Raw genomic sequence first — 23870 nt, 5'->3', positions numbered from 1 at the left:
TAGCTCCATGACTGTTCTCTTCATTGGATCTTCAGCTTGACAAAGCATACTGCAGCTGTCAATTACCCCATTACTTTTATCTTGAGACTACAGATACAGGCACTGTCAGTGAACTTAGAATACTTTATAAACCTTTTCATGTTAAACAGTTAAATTCGTTATGGTTTCAAGGGATTAGCTAGCTTTCGGTGTTGACAACTCAGCTAGCCTGTATACCTATTCTTTGTCAGCTATATATAGTCCATACACAGGTGAATTCCCTGGTGGGGTACATATTAAATAGAATTTTTGACTGTACTGTATTAGATTATTTCTTTTAATGTGCTGCAACTGCTCTATATATTAGGGTGCTCTGGAGATCATTTTAGCACCAGGATACAGCAAAGAAGCACTGTGCTGTAAAATATATTCACACGATGACAGGCATTTTCCATTGGTCATTCCTTCCAGTTCCATCCTGCTGCTGTTTCCTAGAATTCTACTTATCCAAAACATGATAAAGCCAGAATGTTAGAGCAAGAGTGAAAAGTACTAGTATGTACTGAATACTAGCTACCGTATATACTCTAAGTGTCTAGGAGCATGTCTCCTTCAAGAAAAATTCACATTTTGTGATACATGTCAACGTTGAAACCGGGTCACTACTGCTGACCCGGATGACCCGCTGACCCGGATGACCCACTGACCCGGATTTGACCCGGATGTGACTGGGATTGACCTGGATATGACCCGTCGGCTAGTCTCGAGCGAGCGAACGAGTCTACATTTTGAGCGTTCGAATCGTGTTGAGTAAATATTGCAACTTCAGCCTAGCTGTAGGTTGAAGACCAAAAAAAAAAAAAAAAAAAACGGTCTTCATCTACTGACAATAGCTACCCCTCACCATAGATACCCTCAGTTTCGTGCTACATACTGCACTTACTAACAAATGGGCGTGACTAAGCATATGTTGGTAATGCGATAAGTGGGCGTGGCTCACGAAAGAGCTACGCGATAGCGTTTATAAGTTCCACGTCGTCAAACGAACAATTTCGTTTCTCACGTGATCCAATCCGGGTCAGACCTGGATAAATTGTAAACCGGGTCAGACCCGGATGACCCGGAGAAAATGTGACCCGGATGACCCGGATGACCCGACCCGGTTTCAACGCTGATATATGTAGGATATCAGCAAAGTACTCTCAGCATAGAAATTAATTGAATTCTTTGCTGTTTTTCATTCAAACAGCAATTCTAAAAGGGCTGGTGGTAGCTACAATTTACAGGTCAGGCAAAATAACAGCTGGAGTCAGGGTTACAACTAAAGATGTAATTATTATCTGAGAAAAATTAAAGTAGCTGCATCTGGGAATGTTTTCAGACAGGAATCATCATGACCGTTCAATTAGAATTTTATTACCTGACTGCTCTATTAGAGTACATCAATCTGTACTGCCATAGTGCTTATACCAGCCTTAGGCCACTCCAAATAAATTCTCTGTTTCCCGTCCTGGACTCAAGCATATTTGCATGCGGGCGGGCGGTTCATTTCCATTATTCATTATAAGATTGGCAGCTTTTCAAGCCATTATTTGCCTTGCCCAATCATAAAAAGCTGCATAAAAGTATGCTCAGTTAAGCTTGTTCCTTCCTTTTGAGGTTGCAAAAATAGCACAAACGTTGAAGTTTGTGCAGAATTGATAGCACTGCTGACACGTGAGCTGACATGGTTTCAAATGAGCCTGTCAGTATGCAAAAATAACCGGAAAATAATGGAATATAATAGAGCTGACAGCAACTAGATGCGGGCGGTGGACGGGAAACAGAAAATTTATTTGGAGTGGCCTTATCTAACATTTTGTATATGCACTATTATTTTGTGTACACATAAACCATTCTACCACATGAATGCATTTTGTATTAGCTACTAATGATCACGAAAATCTACATTAGTGTTTGACTGCTAATTGCAGATCAGATTGCATCTGGTAGTGACTTAAAATTTCCTAACAGTATTACGGAAAAGCGAAACGCCAGATTATTTCCGTTTACGCCTACGTCGAGGCCTACGTTGCCAATCCCTATCTATAGTATAAGTCTAGTATCTATGATGGCATCAACCGAATTCTCAGTTACATCCATTGAGTTGGATCGTTTTGTTCTGAAAGATGTAGAAATTACCAATAATCGACTAGGCGAAGGAGCGTATGGAAGAGTGTTTGAAGTACAATACACAGGGACAACTTGCGCAGCTAAAGAAATCCACTCAATCTTCTTTCAAGTCGCTACACCTCACGAGTTGGAACGAATCAAGAGAAGTTTCCTGGAGGAATGTCGTATCTGGAGCACACTTCGTCACCCAAATATAGTTCTATTTATTGGCGTGTGGTATCGCAATGGAGACGACTCTGGGATACCAGTAATCGTCATGGAGAAGATGCACTGTAGCTTGAGGTTTTTCGTTGAAACACATGGAACTCAAGAAATCAAGTATGACATAAAATTGTCCATTCTACATGATGTATCTAAAGGACTGTGGTATCTCCATACTCAAAACCCTCCAATTATTCACCGTGACCTTACCCCCAACAACATTTTACTGGGGAGACAGTGTGAAGCAAAGATAACAGATTTGGGAGTGGCTAAAATAATGAAGGACACAGACAGTGGACGAAAGATGACGAAAGTTCCTGGCACACCACATTTTATGCCACCTGAAACACTGGATGACAAGCCAAAGTATGGCCCCACTCTAGACATATTCTCCTATGGTGGAGTGATCTTATACACGATTACACAACAATGGCCTGAACCCAAGGCAAGAGAAAAGCATAATCCATATACTGGCAGAAGAGAGTTAGTGTCTGAAGTAGACAGACGGAATGATTATTTAGATAAGATGACAGGAGTAGCTATAGCTCTAGACCCATTGACCAGATCTTGTTTGAATGATTCCCCAGACGAACGTCCTTCTATTACAGAGGTTTCCAGGACCATCAAACATATGATAGGTAACCAAAGAAATGAGATAGGTGATGGAGGTTCTACTATGTTATCTCCAGATCTTGCTGTAAGGGTGCCTCCTGGTGCTTACTCGCAGGTTAGTAGTATAAATAATCGATAAAGGACAACACAATTAGCTTTACATGGCCATGAGATTTTTTTTTATTTCCATGCATCACCCTTACTCCTAATTGGCTACTCAATTGAGAAGTGCAATGATAATAATTCTATGCATGACCAAGTACTAGATAGAAATGAGATAGAGATTATGTCATAATGAATTATGAACATGTATACTAACTGGGAGTAATATGATAGCTGATGAACAAAAGCACAATTGTATAGTTTCATTCTGGTGGTTAATGATGTGTGTCCTTTCTATTTAATACCAATCTAATCTGACATGTGTGCAGGTAAAAACTGCTCTTAGGCTTGTATCACTGGAGATAGTAGGCATAAGATAGGATGATCAAGACTTACAATGGTGAGTCACGCAACCAAGAAAGTAATAACCATGCACCTCAAATAAACAAGCATGAGGCACTGCTGTGAGTTATTTGCTTGTAATAATGGTTTAGAATCCTCACCGCAATCCACTTAATACTTACCATTTTAACACCTCAGCTTCATGGATGTATGACAGGCTTTAACTCAATATCATGTACAAGCAATACTTGCATCCACTCATCTATCAAATCAGTGTTGAGCAGGTTTTTTCTGTCGCATTACTATGATAACTGTTTTACAAGCACTAGCATAAGTGGTACCAGGCATTTTGGCAGATATTCCGTAAAATTTGCAATTTGAAATCCTATCACAAACAATTGTTGTTCAACGAGACTACCTGGGCATGATTGACATTATCATATAAATCTAATCCAAAAACAGCCCAGCTGTGAAAAAGGGTGTAGCCTTCCAAAAATAAGCTAACATGTGATACCAAAGGTGGTAGCCAAGAAATTGCTGCAATGATATACTGTCACTTAATTTGTAGCATTACAAATTAATTGACATAATATCATTTCTTAGCACGACCTTTAATTTGACATCACATATTTTCATACTAGTGGAAAGTCGTACCTTTTTTCACAGCTGGCCTGTTTTGGATTAGATATCATTTTTGTATACATCTACGCTGGCTTTTGTCTAGCTTTTTTTCCAACAGGAACTAGATAAAAGACGTTTGTACTAGCTATATTTTGTATTACTTTATTATGAACGTCACATGTATAAAGGGATCTCAAAATGTGTTTGGTAAAGTGCATGTATGGTTGGTTTTTTACATTATACATGTATCCAAGAGCGAATAATAAAAGAGGAGAGTGTCTAACTCCAGTATGGTCTATCAAAAATGAGCACACGTTATCCATGGTTTCTACTAAATTTGTAAGTGTGGTGTTAATATGCATGTATCAGAGGCTCGCGCTACTAAACAAATAATTGTTTTGTTCACATGATGAATTTATATTAATAATGGCGTCGAAGGTTGGACTTGTACAGAAGGAGAGACCGAAACGTGGATGCAAGAATGAACGGCCTGTCAGTAAACCGAAAAGAAAGAAAGTATCACAAGATTTATCTGTGACGGAGCCTACAAGAACTGAAGAGTCTACAGTTATTACACGAACCCGCAAAGTACTCAACAAGAAAGAGAGGAAAAGTCTAAGTGACCACTTAAACCCAGTCAACTATGATGCTTTAGCGTGTACAGTTAATGGTAAACTAGCTGAACAAAGTTTACTGGTAGACTCTTTTATTATTCACTCTTGATGTATCTCACTGATAATTACACAGGTTTCCATTACAGTGAAACCTCTATTATGTTATGTAGCCAGTAGGCATGGCAATGAATCATAGCAAAGCCGACTGCTGTATTGGAGTATCTTGATTACACAAATGTGCCTGGCTACTTGTTAAGATATAAACAAAAACTATGAATTTTAAAACTAGGGAAACAAGGGAGGTTGCCTACACCTGCAGATATACCAGAAGACACTTAATCCATAATTGAGTCATTGGTATAGATTGAAGTAGGGGTTTAATGCCCACTAGTATATCTGCAGGTATAGGCCTAATTATTTTTCCTTATAGCTACACTGTACTTGTTTTTGTTTTTTTCCCCGGGCTGTACTTTTTTTGTAACATTAATTATTATGACTAGAGAACCCATGCATACTGCATCAAAAGAAAGGATTACACCAGAGTTAATGTTTTCGTCTGAACACACATCCCAGCTATCAATTACTTACTTGAAGGTGTAGTGACCATTACGCTTCGCTTTCAAGCTATGTAAAGCCCATTCTATAATTACACAGTGCTATATACAAACAAAGAACAGTAGGAGAAGCACCTCTGATATCGATCCAGTCACCATGAAGAATATGGACAATTCGAGTGCCTTAAATATCAATTACTGACTTGATGGTGATAGCCATTACGCTTCACTTTCAGCCCATCACACAGCATTACAAATGAAGAACAGTGAGTGCCTCTGCAATCAATTTAGTCACCCATAGGGGATGAGGGCCCATGCCCCCTCACCCACCCACTTTTATTGGACAATGTTTGCAAGAAAAGATCAAAATACTCTAATAGAACAGTCAACTACTCTAATAGAACAGTCACTTTTTACATTTCCTTTAAAATTTGCAAGTAACTGTTTAATTTATTTGCAAAACATGTGGGAAAATACTCTTTCAGAGCTTATCAAATATAAAAGAGGGCCCATGCCCCCCCACCCACCCACTTTTATTGGACAATGTTTGCAAGTAAAGATCAAAATACTCTAATAGAACAGTCACTTTTTACATTTCCTTTAAAATTTGCAAGTAACTGTTTGCAAAACATGTGGGAAAATACTCTTTCAGAGCTTATCAAATATAAAAATTTTCCCGGATCCCCATGGATACCATTCATATCTGTTGCATGCTTCATAGCCACTCCATCCATTGTGTAAATTTCACTGTCAAAGTTGGCCCCCTCACTCTTTGGCCTGCTCCACTGCCCCTGCAGTCACCACAGAAAATATTGACGATTCCTGTTTACAAATGTATGGAAGCCATGTATCGCACTACCGCGAATCGACACCATGGGTAGAAATGGGACACAAAGGAAGACAAAGGTAAGTCCATGATGAGTGCATTGTATATACTAAAAGGCACATCTTGGGACGAAGCGATGTCGAACAGTGAAAAAATTAAGCCCATGGCTTTAGTCGTTATCAAGTTATGCTTGCCTGAAGGCATCAGGCAGGCAGGCAGTTAGTCAGTAGGAAATTATTAAAAAATAGTAATTTTGTAACAATCTATTGGAAGCATTTAGTGCCATGCGCCCCATTATCATCTGAAAAGTAAAGTATCCATTAAGCTTCATTGTCAGCTATGTTCAACCCGTCACACAGCAGTGCAAATCAAGAACTGTTCGAAAAGCACCTCTGCAATCAAAATAGCCACTATGAAAATACGGACAATTTCCGTTAATACGAAGGGAAACCATCATGTGCTACCACCAAATCAACACTTTTCACTGTCAGCAAAGATGAATGGGATACAAAGGAGGACACTGATAAGTCCATGAAGAATGCATCACACGTACTGCGGTATGTCGAAAGGTACCTCTCAGGCCAAAGCAACGTCGAACAGTGAAAAAATCAAGCCTGTAGCCTTAGCCGTTGTCAAGTTACGCTTATCTGAAGGCATCAGTTAATTACTCAGTCAGTAGAAAATTCTGTTAAACATACAGTGAAACCTGTCTAAAGCAGTCACCTTCGGGCCAGAAATATTTGGCCTTTATAGAGAGGTGGCTGCCTAACTCAATATCCTCCATAAAGCAGCCATAGGCCATAAACCAAGGTTTGGCCTTTAAACAAAGGTTCCAGGGACTTATAAACTCATGTTTAGTTACATAAAAATGCATTTAGCTACACTCCAGTACACTGCCTACTTACACAGCATACAAATTAGCTAGCAGAAAAGAGCCTGAAGCTACTCTGAGTTTGGAGACAGCAATTGAGCTGATTATGATTCCTAGCTACAAAGTCTGTGAAGTAGAAACAGGGACTTCCTTAAAGACGGTGAACTGTTAATGTTAACTAAACAATTACAAATCCAGGAATCAAAATCATGAAGTGAACTTTAATTAGAATCACACAAAGAAGCAAAGCCATGGAGTGGCCACAAGCTTTTCTATACTGTGAGTTTATAACTTTTCTGTATTACAGAAGTATGAAGTAGTGCAGCTAGTTTATACTCACCGTAATGGCTATAGCTGGCTGCTTTGTGCGAGGTCTTTTGTATAGCGAGGTGCTGTTTGGGACTGCTAAAGCTGGCCGTTGTACGTGTTATAGAGGTGACCGTTTAATACAAACTATTTCTGTACAAACTGATTGGGAATTGGTCAGGACCGTAGTCACGTGGCTGTTATGTTGAGGTGACCGCCCAACTCAGGTGACCGTTAAGGGAGGTTCCACTGTATTTTTTTTTAAAATTCCGTAGCAACTAGTTGAAAGCATTTCAGGTCGACCTAAAAAGTTGTTTGGGCTTAGTTTTATACTGCCTCATCATCATGAGGGAAAATTAAGGCTGGTTTTTGGGTGATGTTATTTCGTGGGCCACGCCTACTCCTTTGTGGTCCCTACTATACAGTACTATCGTACTGTATGATAGTACTACTGTACTGTATAATAAAATTTTGTAGTACTCTAATAGAGCGCACTTTTCTTCTGAGAACTCGAGCACACAATTTTTCTGAGCACTTCTAATACAATGCACATAGAATGTTTAGAACAAAAGAAGCTAAAAACATATGTATGGGATTTGTCAAATCAAGCATTTTCAGGTGGTCAACATTAAAAGTTTTCAAAACACTGGGTTAAACCCTTAAAACTTGATAATTATGCATTAAATAAATCTAATATCTGTTTAATGTCTTTTTTGAAACCTCAGCTTGGTAAAACAGGTTGATCATAAAATCTCATCTTCGAAAGCCCTTGAATTTCTCTATCCAATGCCAACCATACAAAGGTCGCCATAACGATAGTTATTTACTGCTTATGATGACATAATACGCGCTCCATACATTAACCTACTGGTATTGGAAAATTTAATTATCTCGGCAGGAAAAATCCCAATTTACAAGTTGTTATCCTAACCAAATTCGCTAAATTTGGTATCATTCTATGAAGTGAAGGATGCTTAATAAGACTCTGACCGCACAAATTGTTAAACAGGTTAGTTTGCAGAGATATGTTGAAAAACACATATTTTTATGGGCATTCTCAACACGTAAATTTTGCAGTACAAGGCTCCTTTTTAGCTTCCCTTTCATTACTACACAAAGAACTTACACATGAATTGATTAGCCTTTCATAGAGGAATCTGATAAACCAAAGTTCATGTCTGTCAACCATAGTACGCGGAAGTTATGGCACCTTGTTAAGAAGACGGTGTGAAGGAACCATCATTATTAAATGATGCAGAAAGTGTACAAAAATAAATAAATAAAGGCAGGTGAATCCTCGGAAGCATGTGACCAAACAGGACCACAAAAGGAACTTGCATGGGCATGGCAAGGAAGGTGTACTTACAAAAATACACTATCTATAAAATACAGTTAAATAAGTAAGGTTGGCTGAGTCTACCCACTCTTTGTATGTTCTTGCTAAGAAAATTCTCTGAGAGAAACAGCATCCAGCATCTTCCTGACAAGCGACTTGGAGGTAGTTGTGCCAGGGCATGAAAAATTAATTAAATTCGGCAGATTGTTCACAGAGGTTGGCTGGTAGTGACCAAGCACTGTAATTTCAACCATCTCATAGTAAATTGGTATTTTTAAACGATCAAACTCTGCAAGCAATTGTAGGTATTCCACTTTGGACTGTTTCCGGGAACGAGCTGATTGTATATGGTGTACAGAGTCCAGAGGGCATGTTAATTCTAACAAAGCTATTGATGAAACTTGAGAATTGAATATAACAATGTCTGGTCAGTAGGGTGTTGTTAGTAACGGGCGTAACCTATTCGGAAATCCGGAATATCTTACACAAGTTTTGATTGATATGCTTCCATGGCCGATAAATCTATGAAATTATTTACTGGTGCAATAAGCTAGAACTTCCATTTATAACAGCTGACAGCAGTGGCAGAATGGAAAAGGGCTTGGGCGTATAGGTACAGAGGTCCCTGGTTTGAACTCTAAAAATAGTTTTTGACAATTTTTCATGCACCTTTTCGTACATCTTGGTGACTGTTCCTTTTAGAGTATCTTGTCTCACATGTTTGGTTTTTGCTTTATAGCTCCTTAGCTAATACTCTCAGTACTTTAAAATCACAAAAGGTCCATGCTACGATGGTTAGCCTAGCTGCATAGCAATTCTTGAGTTGTTCCTGTCAGTTGTTTACCCTGCAGGAGTGACAAAACAGCGTGCTTGCAATTTTGGAAAGTTGTTCATAACTTTGAATTACTTCTACCAATCTGTACATAAGATAAATGTGTTATAATATGCTCTTCATACCCTCAAAATTTGAAAAGAACCTATTAAGGTATGGCAAATTTTTGTAAATGTTGCAAAAAGAAATTAACAGCAGAAGAAGAATAAGTAAAATACAAAGAAAATAAGACAAACTTTGAAGGTGTGTATCTCAATAACCACTGGACCAATATAGTTGGAATGGAAGATGTCCCACCTCAATAGATTTTCTCAGAAAAAAGGGCTATTTCTGTTTAGCCATTACTGAGGTACGAAGGCATGAAATAGCATTTTCTTGGTTCCTGTAAAAAATGCACTTGTCTGTCTCATGCCCAAATGCTTTGGCATTCTTTAGCTGTACAACACACTGTAAAAGTTTCAAGAAGGTAAGACAATTGTATTGGTAAATTAAAGTCAACATAGATACTCAATAGAGCTGTCAACTACTCTTAAGAATATCATGTTCACAAGCTTTTGTAATTATGCAGTTGCTACTTAATTTTTCTGCAGCAATAGCTGCACAGTGAAAAATAGTCTAGCTACAATAGGTTTTCAGATCTAATTTTTTTCCTAGGGCTAGACTCCTTAAAATGATATCTGGTATAACTGTTGCTGTACTATGTAACTTTCACTGCCAAAGTTGCCCTTTCACCCTCTGTTTGCCTTGCTCCACCACCTCTGTCTCCATCAGAAGCTCCAACTTGGGAACTTCATTGCTTGTTACCAACTTAAAAGTGACTATTGATGATGAAGAAGATGAGTCCTTCAGCTACAAGTAAGTGCGTCAGGGGCGGATACAGAGGGGGGGGGGGGGGGGGGGGTCAAAGGGGGCTCCTGACCCCTCCAAAAAATTTTAGTATACCAAGATCGAGATACTCTAATAGAGCAGTCACTCTAATAAAGCAGTCACAGTATTAGAACAGTGTGTAGCAAGGCCGGAGGAGATGGTCCGGTTGGTCAGGCCTGAGCCGGACCAATAATCTGGAGTTGAACCAACTAGCTGACCAGCTCGAACTACATTACTCTCATGCAATCTTTGGACGATCACATCTACATGTAGCTACGTAAATTTTACAGCTGTTATTGAAAATGCATGACACGAGTAGTTACCTAGTTTCTCAGCCTAACTAAAGCACAGAACTAGTATCTCAAATTACCTTACAGTACAGCGTAGCATTCGTATCGTTTCGTACAGAAATGATTGTGGGTTCTATACGTACAGTATCACGTGTGCTGACAGTTGGCATTTATCACGTGTAAGACAGGTGCCTTCTTTGATTCTAAACCAGCACACTTATATCACAATTCAATCTTCATAAAATAATCATTAGCATTCCTTGGCTTGTCTCTCTTGGCTTCTTTTACTGGGCGAAGGACTGGCAGTGACAAACCAGATGACTCATTCCGCGGCAAGAAGCTGTACACCCATACATTGCATGGTGGCCATCTGGATGAGATGTTGAGTAGAAATCACTCCTCTTCAACTACCCACTCGTCCTGTCGAGATACCGAGCAAACTCTCCTCACCCACATCGCGCCATTTTTGAAAACTGATTAGTCTCGTGACTGTCCACCAGTATATTTACGTGATGATCCGTTCACTTCATACAAACCAGTATAGTAGTATACTGTATTTTTGTAGCTGTGTAGCTTTTTATTGTAGCTGTGTGAATATTATATCCTAGCTAAAGGGGACCATGCTGCATGGGTTCCCTGTGAAATTTGGTGGGAAAGTTGCAAGTTGCTAGCTAGTTTTACTTTAAAATTTAGCATCAATTTTAAGGCATTTCAGACCTTTAAATTGCAAAAATTCTGCAGCTCCTGGGGGTTGCACCCCCAGGCCCCCCATGAACTTCTAATTGCTAGCTATAACTAAATGAACCATACAGCAAGTTTCATGCTGTGTTCCCTCACCCCTGTATGTCAGGTCTACATATAGTATAGAAAGTCTGAAGAACAACAGGTAGGCTTGAGCATATTTATATAGCTAGCTAGCAGTGAAATGTCACTAAAATTGCATATATAAGTGTCTAATTTTCAAAAATTTCCTGTGGGGGCATGCCCCCAGACCCCCCTAGAATGCTCGTGCTTCGCACTTCGCACACTGTGCAACAGCTCCTCTCTCATTGGCATGTATATAGTAGCAATTTCAACATTATAGTCAATGGCCTGACCAACTCAATTTTCCCTCCTCCGGCCCTGTGTAGTGAGCTATTTAAGGATTTTTATGTACTTTATCAGCTATAAATGCGTGGTTGGTGAAGTGGACAGCTATTGTCAGCTGACTGTGACTTTTTTTTTGTCTCACCTTATCAAACCAGAGACAATATAGTGCCTCAGTTCATTTTTGACCCCCCTTTCTATAAATCTGGATCCACCCCTGTGTGTATATTATATATAACTGAAAAGCCATCTGACTTTCATGCCACTTACTCGCCAGTTCCTTCCTATGTCTATTAACATGTTTCATGCTCAAAACAGCACTCATCATCAGGCTCTAGGATTATTATCATGAGTTTACACATGCTTCCATTTGTTCTCTACAGTGCGTAGAATGCCAAGGTGTAGAGAAGTTCCTTTGAAAACCACAGCACAAACCGTTAAAGTATTAGAATGCCTGAATAGCGTGTAGGAGGCTGAGGGTTCAAATCCACTTGTTGGCACTTTTTCTTCCTAAACAGTATCTATTTGTGCAGACCTTTTAAAGACTCAACTTTTAGCTCATAATATCTTGACTGGCATCCACGGCAGGTATCGATGCCAAATTTTAGGAAAATTAAATGCCAGTCATCTGGTAACTTGAATATTGTGGTAGCAAATCAATACGTGCTTTTGTTTGTTCTTTATAGGGCAATGAAGACACTGTGTAGGGAAGAATCACTGAAAAGTTGAGTTACATTCATGTCAAAACCACAGACAACTATGGTGATTTGCATACCTCTCTTAACTAGAGATTTGCTAGCATATAGCATCAATAGTGGATAATCGTTAGTTATAGTGGGGGAACTGTATGTGAAGTTTGAAGTATACAACAATGTGGATTCCATGCCCTTTCAGGTCATAAATATTCCGAGATACGATTTTAGACGATTTTTACTGTGTTGGTAAACTAATGTGATCGTTTGTAAATCAAATTCAGTCGCCTGAATATACTTGACCAGTTCAGAACTCCCCCCCTCTGGATCCGTCCCTGTAGATTATTGTATTACTTATGTATAGCATGCATGCAATATATAGATATAATATAGGGAACAATGAACAATATGAAGCCTTGCAACCTACAGTGCATCTCTATCAAGGCAAAACACTCAATTAGAGTATTTTGTTGTTAGTGTGTGTGTTTCTATGTATGTTTTATCACAGTAGTTGAACAGAGCTCTGTATATAAATCAGTGGCGGATCTAGGAATTTTCAGATGGGGTTTCAGATTCTGGAAGTTTTCAATAACTTTGATCCCACTTAGCTATAGTCCAGCTGGGGTTGTTAACTCAGTCTTATGACTCAGTAGCCTATACAGCTACATAGATCTATAGTGAATCATAAAAATCACTCCAAAACATTGTTTCATAGTTGATCCAGGCCTTCGCAGAAAGTTTTGAAGCAAAACAGCACTAAAACGATAATTATTTTTAGAGGCGCTTAACACGCTTCAACGCCGTAATGCCAGTTTTAGTGATTTCAAAGGTAAAAGTATGAAATTTGGCTAGTAGAAAAGGCCCCAATGTGACACACCATGCATAACTGTTGTTGATTTTATCACTCACACGAATTGTAAATTAATTAGGTGGCGCCCACTTTTTCAGAGGGGGTTTCAGCTGAAACCATTGCAACCCCCCTGTATCCGCCACTGTAAATCAATGGGCTTCAATGCATTACCTAACTCTGGGAACAAAGGTGCTAAGGATTCACTGTACAACTACACAATGCATGCAACTCAACCACATATTAACTATATATTACACCTCTCCTTCTGGTATAAGATGAGAACTACTATATGCAGGGTATCCAGGATCTTTCCAAGGTCGTTTACAGATAGACCTTACTCACTGAATTAATTTCGTAGCGCTTATAACCCGTTGTGAAGGAGTTGTCTGCCATTTGCAGTACCTAAACCATGGTAACATCGCAATTCTCCACCAAATTCGCCATTTACAGTACTACAACTATGGTAACATGATAGCAACCGACGTGCTTGCCTAGTTTTAGAACTCAAAATGGCGTCCTAAACACTATCGTCATGGTGAATATGGACCCTTGTATGGCTTTGCGTGACATCAGAGGGCGCTTACTGTTCTAAATGAATGAGGTCTATTTGTTAGTGAGTTATAGGTGCAGGGGTCTGGGGGCACAGTCCCCAGCTGCTGACAGATTATGTACATTAAAATACTTCAAGGTTTATGATTTTATAGATACTATAAACTATTTTCAATACATGCTTGGTTCTTATTGAGTCCTACAGTATATTGTTTATGACTGTCAGGCAATGACAAATAGTCATCCATGACATCCAAATACGTATCCAAATTCTACAAATTACATGAAAAATTCAAGATTATTCTTTAAATTTCAAGTTTCTAAGTCTTACTTTTCTAGCATTGTTTTCTAATATGTTCCGTTATGAACGTTGTGTTTGACTTTGCACAAGTACGATCACATCTGGGAGCACTACCAGTATCTTCAGTGGCTTCCACTGGACTCTTTATACATTCTCGTTCATTATGGAATGCAATGTATACCACTGCAACCACCTATTCTGATTGGCAGGCATCACCATCATGATACTTGCTCTTTCTTTGCTAATCTGCAAATAGGTACCATTTAACATTTCACAGAGACATTTTCATTACAGGACCTCATAATGGTGGAACTGATTACCTATAATGATGAGAATTTTACTGTTCTTTTTTTGTTTTCATGTAATCATCTTTTTGTAATTTGCCTTAAGTAGTTGCATTTGTATCCATGTGCTTTGTCATGTATTTTGTTTGTATCCATGTGTCAAGTTTTGTAGTTGTTAGCTAGCTATGTGTAGTTGTCTATATTGTATGCTGCTCTTGTAAGGAAGAACGGTAGTTGCTGATTGTCAGAGGGTAATTCATAAAATCATATCAACTGTTCTATTAGAATACATCAGACTGCTGTATCAAATTTTCAATACATATACCCTAGCTTGTTCTCCCTTAATCCACTTTTGAGGAATCATTGTAACCTTCCAATTACACTGTAGCTATACTGCCCCCATCCAAGCTAGTCTGTTGTTCCAGCCTATAGATTAAAATTTCAATAGTCAGGAAATCCCCCTAAATATGCCCCTGGTAAGGCATACAAAACATTAACATATTTTTGCCTATGAAAAACATTTACAGTATTGTAAATAACATACTACGTATGAAGGATTTGTTACATATGTCAAATTTTATGTTGTAGAAATCTATCTCAACTTCAACATTTATGACAAAGAAAATTCATTGGGAAACATTATCTCCTGCTCCAGTTTCTGGTGCTGGACATACAGCTGTGTTATTGGATGGCTTAGTATATGTAGGAGGAGGCACCGAAGGAATTGATGCTTTTTCTCATTATAGAATTGACATATTTGATCCATACACCAATAGTTGGAATCCATCTCCTATCCAGACTTCGCATTGTTTATTTGCAATGACTGTATTTCAGAACCAATTGATCATTGTTGGTGGTGCTAGTTGTGTCGAAGTTAGAAGTGGTTGGTTCTGGTCTGTGAAAACTAAAATTTGTACTTGTACAGATGAACTGTTATGTTTAGATACAGCAACAAAACAATGGGTAAACTACAGTCAGATGATTACGCCAAGAATTGCTGCTACAGCGGTTAGTCATGAAGCGATGTTGGTGGTTGTGGGTGGCACTGACAGTGACAGAAAGCCACTGGGAAACACAGAACTTTTGGATACCATGACTAACCAATGGTATGTTTGCAATGATATACCACAGCCATATTCTTGGTTAAAGCCAGTCATTGCAGCTGGTATATTATATCTGATGGGAGGAGTTAGTCAAGATCATAATTCCCCCGCAGTATTTGCCACTTCACTTAACACACTGACAAAAAATCACAATATTAATTGGAGTTTTTCGCAAAGTACTCCATGGTGTCGATCATGTCCTGTTGTCATTAATGGTTCTGATATATTGGTGATTGGAGGCCGTCAGGCTACAATAGACGCTCCTCGCACCTCTAACATATACATGCTAAATCATGCTACTGGTACTTGGGATATTATACCATCACAAATTCCTGAAGCAAGAAGTGCACCAGCTGCTGTTATTATAGGAGGTAACAAAATACTAATGATAGGAGGGATGAAGCCTATATTATCATTGTTTCATCCAAACACTGCTGACAAGTCAGTAGTCATAGGTTCCTTCCAGTAGCTCCAATATACATGTATTATAAATAACTTCAAATCATATATAAGAGTGCAGTATATAAATAGTGTATTAACTTTTATAAATTTTGTTAAGTTTTGTATAAAACTGTGTAGCTAGCTAGTTGTAACTTTGTTGCTTTGGATCAGTAAGCTTGACCCACACAAATATGTACCTACTGGATTAGAAACATGAATGATAAATAAATAAATAAACTATGTTGTATTATATTGTGTGGTCAACTATGTAAGACATAATAATTTACAAATACAATAGAACCTCAATTAATTCCAGTTACCCAAACTTTCAATCAACCTCCGAAAATAATTGTTCCATTACAGTAGTTTAGTGTTCTATTAAAGTAGTCAAAATTTCGTTTGCAAGAGTATTAACTACATTGCTTTAAGGAGATTTTGCAGAGTTACTTATCTTAATACTAGTAGCCCCCAGGGGTTCGGATACACCAATGTTGCACTGTAACTTATAAAATAATTTTTCTGCTAAATTACAAAACCTGCAGTTTGTATCCTGGGATTTTTTTTCCTTTCTTTGACTCATTTTCTATTCCACCTTGTTGTTAGCCATACCAGGTAATCTCATTTTATTAGGTTAGGTAATTCAAAGGCTGCAGCACAAGTTGCTATCAGACCTTCAGTGCTGGTCACTGTAAAGCTGTAATAATAATAATAAAAACCTTCTGTAACATATACCTGTATGCAGTGTGTCTACCTGCAGTATAGCAACAGAGTCACCTTTATTGCTACAATAACAACTGTTGTATATTCAATAATGGTGACTGCTTGGTGTATACAAAATTCTGGTGATGATGAATTTTCCCGCCTGCATTGTAGTTAAAGTGAATGAACTGCTCAATATCCACTTAGCTTTTAGCTGAATAATAATAGTATATATATATATATATCCATGCCAACTTCAATGGAGGTATGTACGTCAACACCTTTTATTTATAATGTATAATTTTAACAGACATATACAATACAATGAGATTCCTATAATCACTTAAAGAAAAGACTAGTGAATATCCCGTATAATCTTGGCAGCAATGTTTGGGTACTTTGCATTCACTAAAGCATTAACCACTGTACTTCAGGATACGTCACCAACCCTAGAGTATTATAGATCATGTACCACTTTCACACCTCAGATCAAAGGAAAGCCAGTGCATATATATCACATATCGCACTGACTCAAAATGTTAATGAGATATACACACTGCTACCAGTTTGTATATCTCGTTAAGGCAGTGCGTATATCTTGTTACACACTGCCTTAACGCGATATATGCACTACCACCAGTGTGTATATCTCGTTAACTTGAGACATTGCACACCTAATAAGAGTGCATGCTATATCCAGAAATCATCAGATTTCTTTGAAGTTATACTGTTATCCTCTTCTCTTATAATATAGGGAATCAAGCAAGCTGAGATTGTGGGATTGAATTCTGCCAAACAACCTGTGATTGTGGGTTCAATTTTAAGGCCAGGCAAAGTTGATTGTTAGTTTCCCGTTTCCACCCACATGGTTTAATAGAAATACCACAAAATTTTCATTATATGGCTATTTCTACCACATGGATTTTCAAATTTTCACAATAATTTCATTATTGTAATAGTGGGTTTATTTTAGTGTTTTCTTCAAGGTTTTAGCCATAATGAATAATGACCTCCCGCCCACATGATATTTTGAAAATCTTGAAACAGGAAACTAACAATCAACTTTGCCTGGCCTAATACATCAACAGTAGTTTGTTTTTTTTTACTTTTGTAAATGTACCAATTAAAGTAACATAATTAACACTAGTCTCTTAAAATTGCTATATTAGTAATAATAAAATCAAATTACTGTTTGATGTATTAAAATTGAATACCACAATCACAGTTTGTCTGGCAAAATTCAATCCCACAATCACAACTTACTTGGTTCCTTATATAAGAGAAGGGTATAGCAACTACAGATTTTGCCAATTAGGTGGATCTACCTGCTAAAGTAGAACCTATTAGTTATACCATGGGCACTCGTGGTATAACTATTACATTAAATCGAGCAATGTCATCTTGCACTTGTTTACGTCATTCTTGTGTGTCTTCTTAATGACTGAAATTTGAGCATGACTTTCCGTAAGTAATAAAAATACTCCCAATTCATCCCATCTTCTAAATACTCTACCAGATCAGCAAGAGTTGGTTCTAAAAGGCATGCAACTATGTAAATAAGACATGTTTATTATTTAATGTCAACATACGTAAATACCTTTAACTGAAAGTTTTTCTAGAAGATCTACAACAACCTAGTCATCAAGTACTATGAGATAACCAACACGGTAGGAGATCCAACGAAACTCAATTACTCCTAACTATCAAGAAACATGGACATAACCTGCAAATTGATGTAATCTTTTTAGACTTCACCAGACAAAGTCGATCATTCCTGTTTAATTCACAAACTTGACTCTGGATCATTATGGTTACAAGGTAACCTTTATCCTGGCTAGAAATGTTTTTTTTTAACCTAAAGAACTCAACATTTTATTGTAGAAGAACATTACAGTTCTACAACCAACATCACCTCATGGAGTACCTCATGCAGGGCTCTGTCCTAGCTCCTTCCTATGTTTTATAAATGACCTACCACAGGACGTAAAAGCAGAATAAACTTTACGCTGATGACGTACTTTTAATTTGTACTCAACAAACACAACACCAGATGGTTGCCACCAGTTACAAGCCAACTTCTCTCTGTGAATATTATCCCACTGGGGACCTGTGAGAAGGCTAAAGCCTGTGAATACAGGGAGTCATAAACATGTAACTAAAACATTGAAGAATGCAGAAAAAATCCCAGACCCAGTGGTAACTTGATCCCCAGCAACATGCAGTCTAGGCACGTGCCAAAGGAGCCACAACAACCGGGATCTGTGATTTTCTCTGCATTAAACCTGTATACTTAAACATTGACTTCTCTCACCAGCAATGGTTTTATCTGTGAATGCTATCCCACTAAGGACCTGTGAACGTAAATCATCCTAGAACAATGGGCTAAAAGTGGAACATGATATTTAACCCTTCCAAATGCAAGTTTCTTATGTTGTGTTGGAAAAACCTCTAGAAATTTGGGTTGATTTGATGATGATAAAATTAATGTGATTTACCATAAAAAGACTGCATGAAGCATAATAAGGTGTTCTACAGTACCACAATGTGATTACTACACTGAAATAAACCTCTTGAGTATTAAGAAACTGATTTGTCTGGAAGATTTTCACCTGTAAAGCTTGTCTTTTAGACCTTTAAGACTTTAATCACCACTCTCGATTACACTTTAGAAGCTGTCTTTCACTCGCACACATACATGATACCATCTTGGTACACATGATCCTATATCATGTGATTATCATCATGCAAAAAGACAGTTGGTTATCACGTACAATACAAGGTCCAACACTGTACATCAAAAATTTTGACAAAGGGAAAAGTTGACAAATCCATACCACATTTCATCAAATCATAGATCTAAACATGTACTTTCAGGGACACTTACAGAGTTTGACAAAATATTAAAAATTAACTGATACATCATTTGATCAATCTTTTCTTTTGTCCAAAAATTTCCTATCATACAGTAGCTAATATAGTCTAAATTTAAATTTTACCTCATCAGGGGCTCAGTTGCTAAATAATAAAAATGGAAGTAATTAGTTACTGCATGTGCAGGACTCACAGGGGAGCATGTATGCACAAAGTAAATTACATTACAAAAACAGTTAAGAAAGCAGCCCATTCATTACATCATCTGGAAAAGAGTTTTTACTTGGGAAAAAAGAATTTATATAAGTATTATATTCTTGCTTATAAGTATAAGAATCTCTTTGAGTGCCGACACGTAGGGTGGTTACAAGTACAGGATGGGAGTAAAATGTCAACATCATTGTCTACTAGGTGGTGAATTATTTTTGATATCATTAGTGAATTTTTTGCCTGTCTGTAAGAAGGCTCCAGCCAAGATTAGTGAACATGTTGGGTACACTGTCATGAGGTTAATAGTCATTGAATACAAATCTAGCAGACCTCCTTTGCACAGACTCTAGGGCTTGAGTGTTTCTCTGTGTGTACAACGACGATGCATAGCTAGTAGATTTTGTAAATCGTTTTTCTGTAAATACATAAATACTTGTCATGGAAAAAGAGTGACATAACTACTCTAGTCTTTGGCTCTTTGCATAGCCAGATCACCAGTTTTCCAGGAAATTTTGATACTGACCAATCAGTTATAATTCTATAAGCGGCCTTAAAAACAGTATATATGATTTCTTGACTGATTTTCGTTAACAATTAATTCATCATCAAAGCTGATGAAGTGTGGATTCGTCAACTTTTCTTTTTGTCAAAATTTCCTGTCGCACGGTACTTCCCACCTACACACAAGTTGTCCGACTAACACTAATAGAGTAATAGAGCAGTGAGCATTTATCATTAGACATTAATAATACTATTAGGCTTCCAATTAAATCGTATTTTTCTCAATTGCTAACTATTTTAAATTGTTCACTATACATGCATACCCATTCAGAATATTATTATTGTACAAGACCTCTAGCACAAAGTACACACCATAAATTATACACAACAATGATTTATACTTTAACATTTCTGGAAGATAACTCCATCATTGCAATGTTGATAGGAAAAGGAATTATGATTATGCATTAAATCTGGTGGGAGGTTTAAAAAATCTCAGGTGAGTGCCCTCTTGTTTCATAGGTCACTACTAAACATAATGAAGGTCACTACTAATGTCTGCCACAATACTCACTATTTTTGTGTAGTGACATTCGCTACTAATGTTGTAGTGAACATCACTACACAAAAATAGTGAGTATTGTGGCAGGAATTAGTAGTGACCTTCAAAGTTTGTTTTTACTGTGTAGGGAAAAGTATATCATGTGTTTCTAGTTTATTAACAATCTTATATACAGTAGCTATAAATCATTTCTTGCCTGACAACTTACTTTAACATTCCTGCATCACTTGCATGCAGTGAATAGTTGTCAAATAGGAACCTTGCTGATTGCCTTTGTACTGATTCTAATCATTCAACAAAAGTAAATGGAGACCAGATGTACGTAACTTGAGAAGTAATAACTATGTTGAAGAAAACTTTTAGTTTTGCTAGTATATATAATAAGTCTTATTAGCATGCATGATCATTCCAAGTGAGATGCTCAGAATAGCAAGTAAATTAAGTTAGTTTAACACTTCCATATAATAAATTATGTCAAACAATGGTCTGGTCCACCATTTGTGTTGTACAGTGGAGAATCTATGGCACTTTGATGCAAGATTGCACTTAACTTAGCTGCATGTGCATGTTGACATGGAGAAGATGGTTACTGCTTCTGATAAGCAATTGCATAAGTTGCGGTTCAAAACACTTGATGCTTTTTTAGCTATGTTGGATACGTGACCGTGATTACATCTCGTCTATATGACTCCAAGGTATCATAGATGTTGTTCAGTTCATTTCAGAGTACATCATTTAGCAATTTTGTATTGACGATTGAGATCTGCTACATTGAATTTAATACAAATTTCGAAATAAGAGGCAGATCATCAAGTAGAGTCTTCTGTACAAATAAAAGGTTGCCGCAGTGTTGTAAGAATTAATGAAGTATACCAGATAACATGATTAGTGTTTCAATTTCTGAATTACGTAAGTTATTATTCAATAGTCAAAATCGAACTAAAAGTATATCATATTGTCAGATGTAAATTGTGAACAATACGTAAAAGTTGCAACTGACTTCTTTGGTATACACAAGTCATGCAAGTGTCTTCATTCATATTTAAATTTTATTTCTGGCTGCATAAAATGTTAAAACATATGTAAAACAAAAATTTAGCCACTATTTGAATATGGAACTATTTAGATTTCACAATGTAAATTTGAATTGATTTAGTGGTGAGGAGTAAAAACAAAAGTGCTGTTACCCATGGTAACAGCACTATGGTAACAGCAGGTTTTATATCACAAGATGAAGATATCAAACTGAACAGAAAATAGAACTATAATTATTATGTATGCCCCAGTTTCACAAAATTGAAGTCTACACACTTTTTAATAATATTTGTGTTGAAATTTCTAATGAACTAACACAGTGCATATTGCATGTAAACACATATATACACCTCTTTAATACATCTTGAAGATATCTGCCATTGTAAGCAATAAGCAATTCAAACGACCAATTGTTTAGGTGGATTGTGGTTCCCCTGAAAATTTTTAAGGAACATTTTTCATGTTGCATAAAACCATTATTATAAAAATGGTAGGTCCAATGTTATATGCACTCGATCTTTTGTGCATCCCCAAAAGTGTTATTTTCTGTCTCCCAAGAATAATGTATATGCCTAAGTTTCTAACCACACTATGATAACAGAATTTTGCAACTGTATAACATAATGACTAAGGAGTTTTATGATGCATGTATAGAATATCAAACAATCTATAGCAACACTGAATTGGTAATGGTTTTGGTTCTTGATCATGCCTTGCACTCTTTGGAAACATAAAGATAAAGGGAATATTAAAAGCTTGCATAAAATGAAGCACACCTTATATAAAACAACTGAGAAATTACATTTCTCTTACACGCATAAAGCTTGCATGGATATTTCAACAGGCATAATGTATTGATCATAATGGAATTCTGGTAATGGAGTTGAATATTAAACTAAATGTGCGCCCCTGTTACCAGCTGAAGGTGTATAGGTTTAGCTGCATGGGGAAAACAGGTGTGCAAAGGCGTAAGAATGATTTTCAGAATGGGGGGGCCAAAGATATGGACAAAACCAGTTAATCATAAACTGATCAACACCCATGCAGACACAAAGGGTCCCAATGATATGGCTCCTGTACCCAGTTCATACATGCATTTATATATAGGTGTTGTGGAGTGTGTTATCACTAGCTAATAGCCCTACACCTATACTGCATAGCTACATCTCTTCACTCCCCATCCTGCTATATTGGCTACTATGCTCCTCTACACCTACTGCATGTGTGCAGGAATAAGATTGAGATGCCAATTTGACCATAACTTGTGCAGACCTTGGCATAAAGGAAGAGCTATCAACAAAATGTGCAAACACTACCAGGTATAGTGCCAAAAGTAGCCTGTACAATAAGGAATTTACACTGCATAGAGTGCATTTAACAAGTAAGCCTTCCAGTTTCTCTGTGCCACATGCACCAGTGGGTACAACAACTTTCTGAAAAGTCTCATGAGTACTCTGAGCTCCTCTATGAGCATTAAACAAATGGAAAACTAGAAACTGAGAAAGGGGTATGAATGGGTGGTATGTAGATTCATACTAATCTCATAATAAAAAGGTTTGATGAATTTGACAATTCCCTCTTAATTTTACCCTGCATGTAATACGAATATTGAAGTATATTTGTCAAAATACAATTCATCAAAATTTTGATGCACCAATTTTGCACTGTACAGTATAGCACTACACAATAGCTAAACATAGAAAAGTGCATGAAGATGCTTTTATACGCATGTGTGATGCACGTGTGTCTGTATGACCAGTGTATATATGCTCGTGTAATGTGCCGTATAATACATACATACACACTCCATTAGCAGTAAGATTGTACTATAGTTCCCTTGTATACGCTGGTACATTATAACTGTATGACAACTTATGCAAGAAAACAATAAACAAAGTGAGTAGAACTGAGTGAATACTCTTTATTGCATGTTTAATGGATTTAAACATAAAGTATATAATAACAAAAATCAACAAGTTGATATGCTTCACCTAAAAACTGTGTATGTTATGTCCCAACATTTTACCCAACCTAGCTGCACACTGCATGTGCTATATACAGGCATGCATGCAATTTAAAGTTCGCATCTACACATACATAAATCTGTGGTATTTTGCCAACCCCCCCCCCCCCCCCCCTTCCAAAAAAATAGATTTCTTAA

At 37.3% G+C, this 23870-nt stretch overlaps 1 protein-coding gene and 1 long non-coding RNA gene across 6 annotated transcripts; one reads left to right on the top strand and one right to left on the bottom strand.

The window, feature by feature from the left end:
* Positions 1-2039: 2039 nt before the first annotated feature.
* Positions 2040-16158, top strand: LOC136238366 (uncharacterized). 2 transcript variants are annotated; one of them, XM_066028804.1, is made up of 3 exons: positions 2040-2990; positions 3042-3079; positions 14876-16158. In XM_066028804.1, exons 1-3 carry the CDS (start codon positions 2087-2089, stop codon positions 15857-15859), a joined length of 1926 nt encoding a protein of 641 aa, XP_065884876.1. In that variant the 5' UTR covers positions 2040-2086; the 3' UTR covers positions 15860-16158. The 2 variants fall into 2 exon arrangements, with proteins under 2 accessions (XP_065884876.1, XP_065884875.1); XM_066028803.1 differs by having other exon boundaries at positions 2040-3079.
* On the bottom strand, positions 14754-23812 carry LOC136238367 (uncharacterized). Of its 4 annotated transcripts, none has more exons than XR_010692941.1 (5): positions 18128-23812; positions 17856-18063; positions 16583-16693; positions 16368-16525; positions 14754-16031 (listed from the first exon to the last, which is right to left on the bottom strand). It is a non-coding gene; the product is annotated as an uncharacterized lncRNA (long non-coding RNA). The 4 variants fall into 4 exon arrangements; XR_010692943.1 differs by having other exon boundaries at positions 14754-16525; positions 18128-18230; positions 18286-23812; XR_010692942.1 differs by having other exon boundaries at positions 14754-16525; positions 18128-18501; positions 18549-23812.
* Between the last annotated feature and the right edge of the window lie 58 nt (positions 23813-23870).

The sequence above is a fragment of the Dysidea avara genome, chromosome 11, assembly GCF_963678975.1.
Source record: "Dysidea avara chromosome 11, odDysAvar1.4, whole genome shotgun sequence".
NCBI classification, from domain to species: Eukaryota; Metazoa; Porifera; class Demospongiae; order Dictyoceratida; family Dysideidae; genus Dysidea; species Dysidea avara.
This window is presented reverse-complemented; position numbering and strand designations above follow the sequence as displayed.

Coding starts and splice junctions, on each gene's coding strand:
- LOC136238366 (XM_066028803.1), top strand. CDS start 2,087: ATGATGGCATCAACCGAATTCTCAGTTACATCCATTGAGTTGGATCGT. Junction 3,080..14,875: donor CTCCTGGTGCTTACTCGCAG/GTTAGTAGTATA, acceptor TTTATGTTGTAG/AAATCTATCTCAACTTCAAC.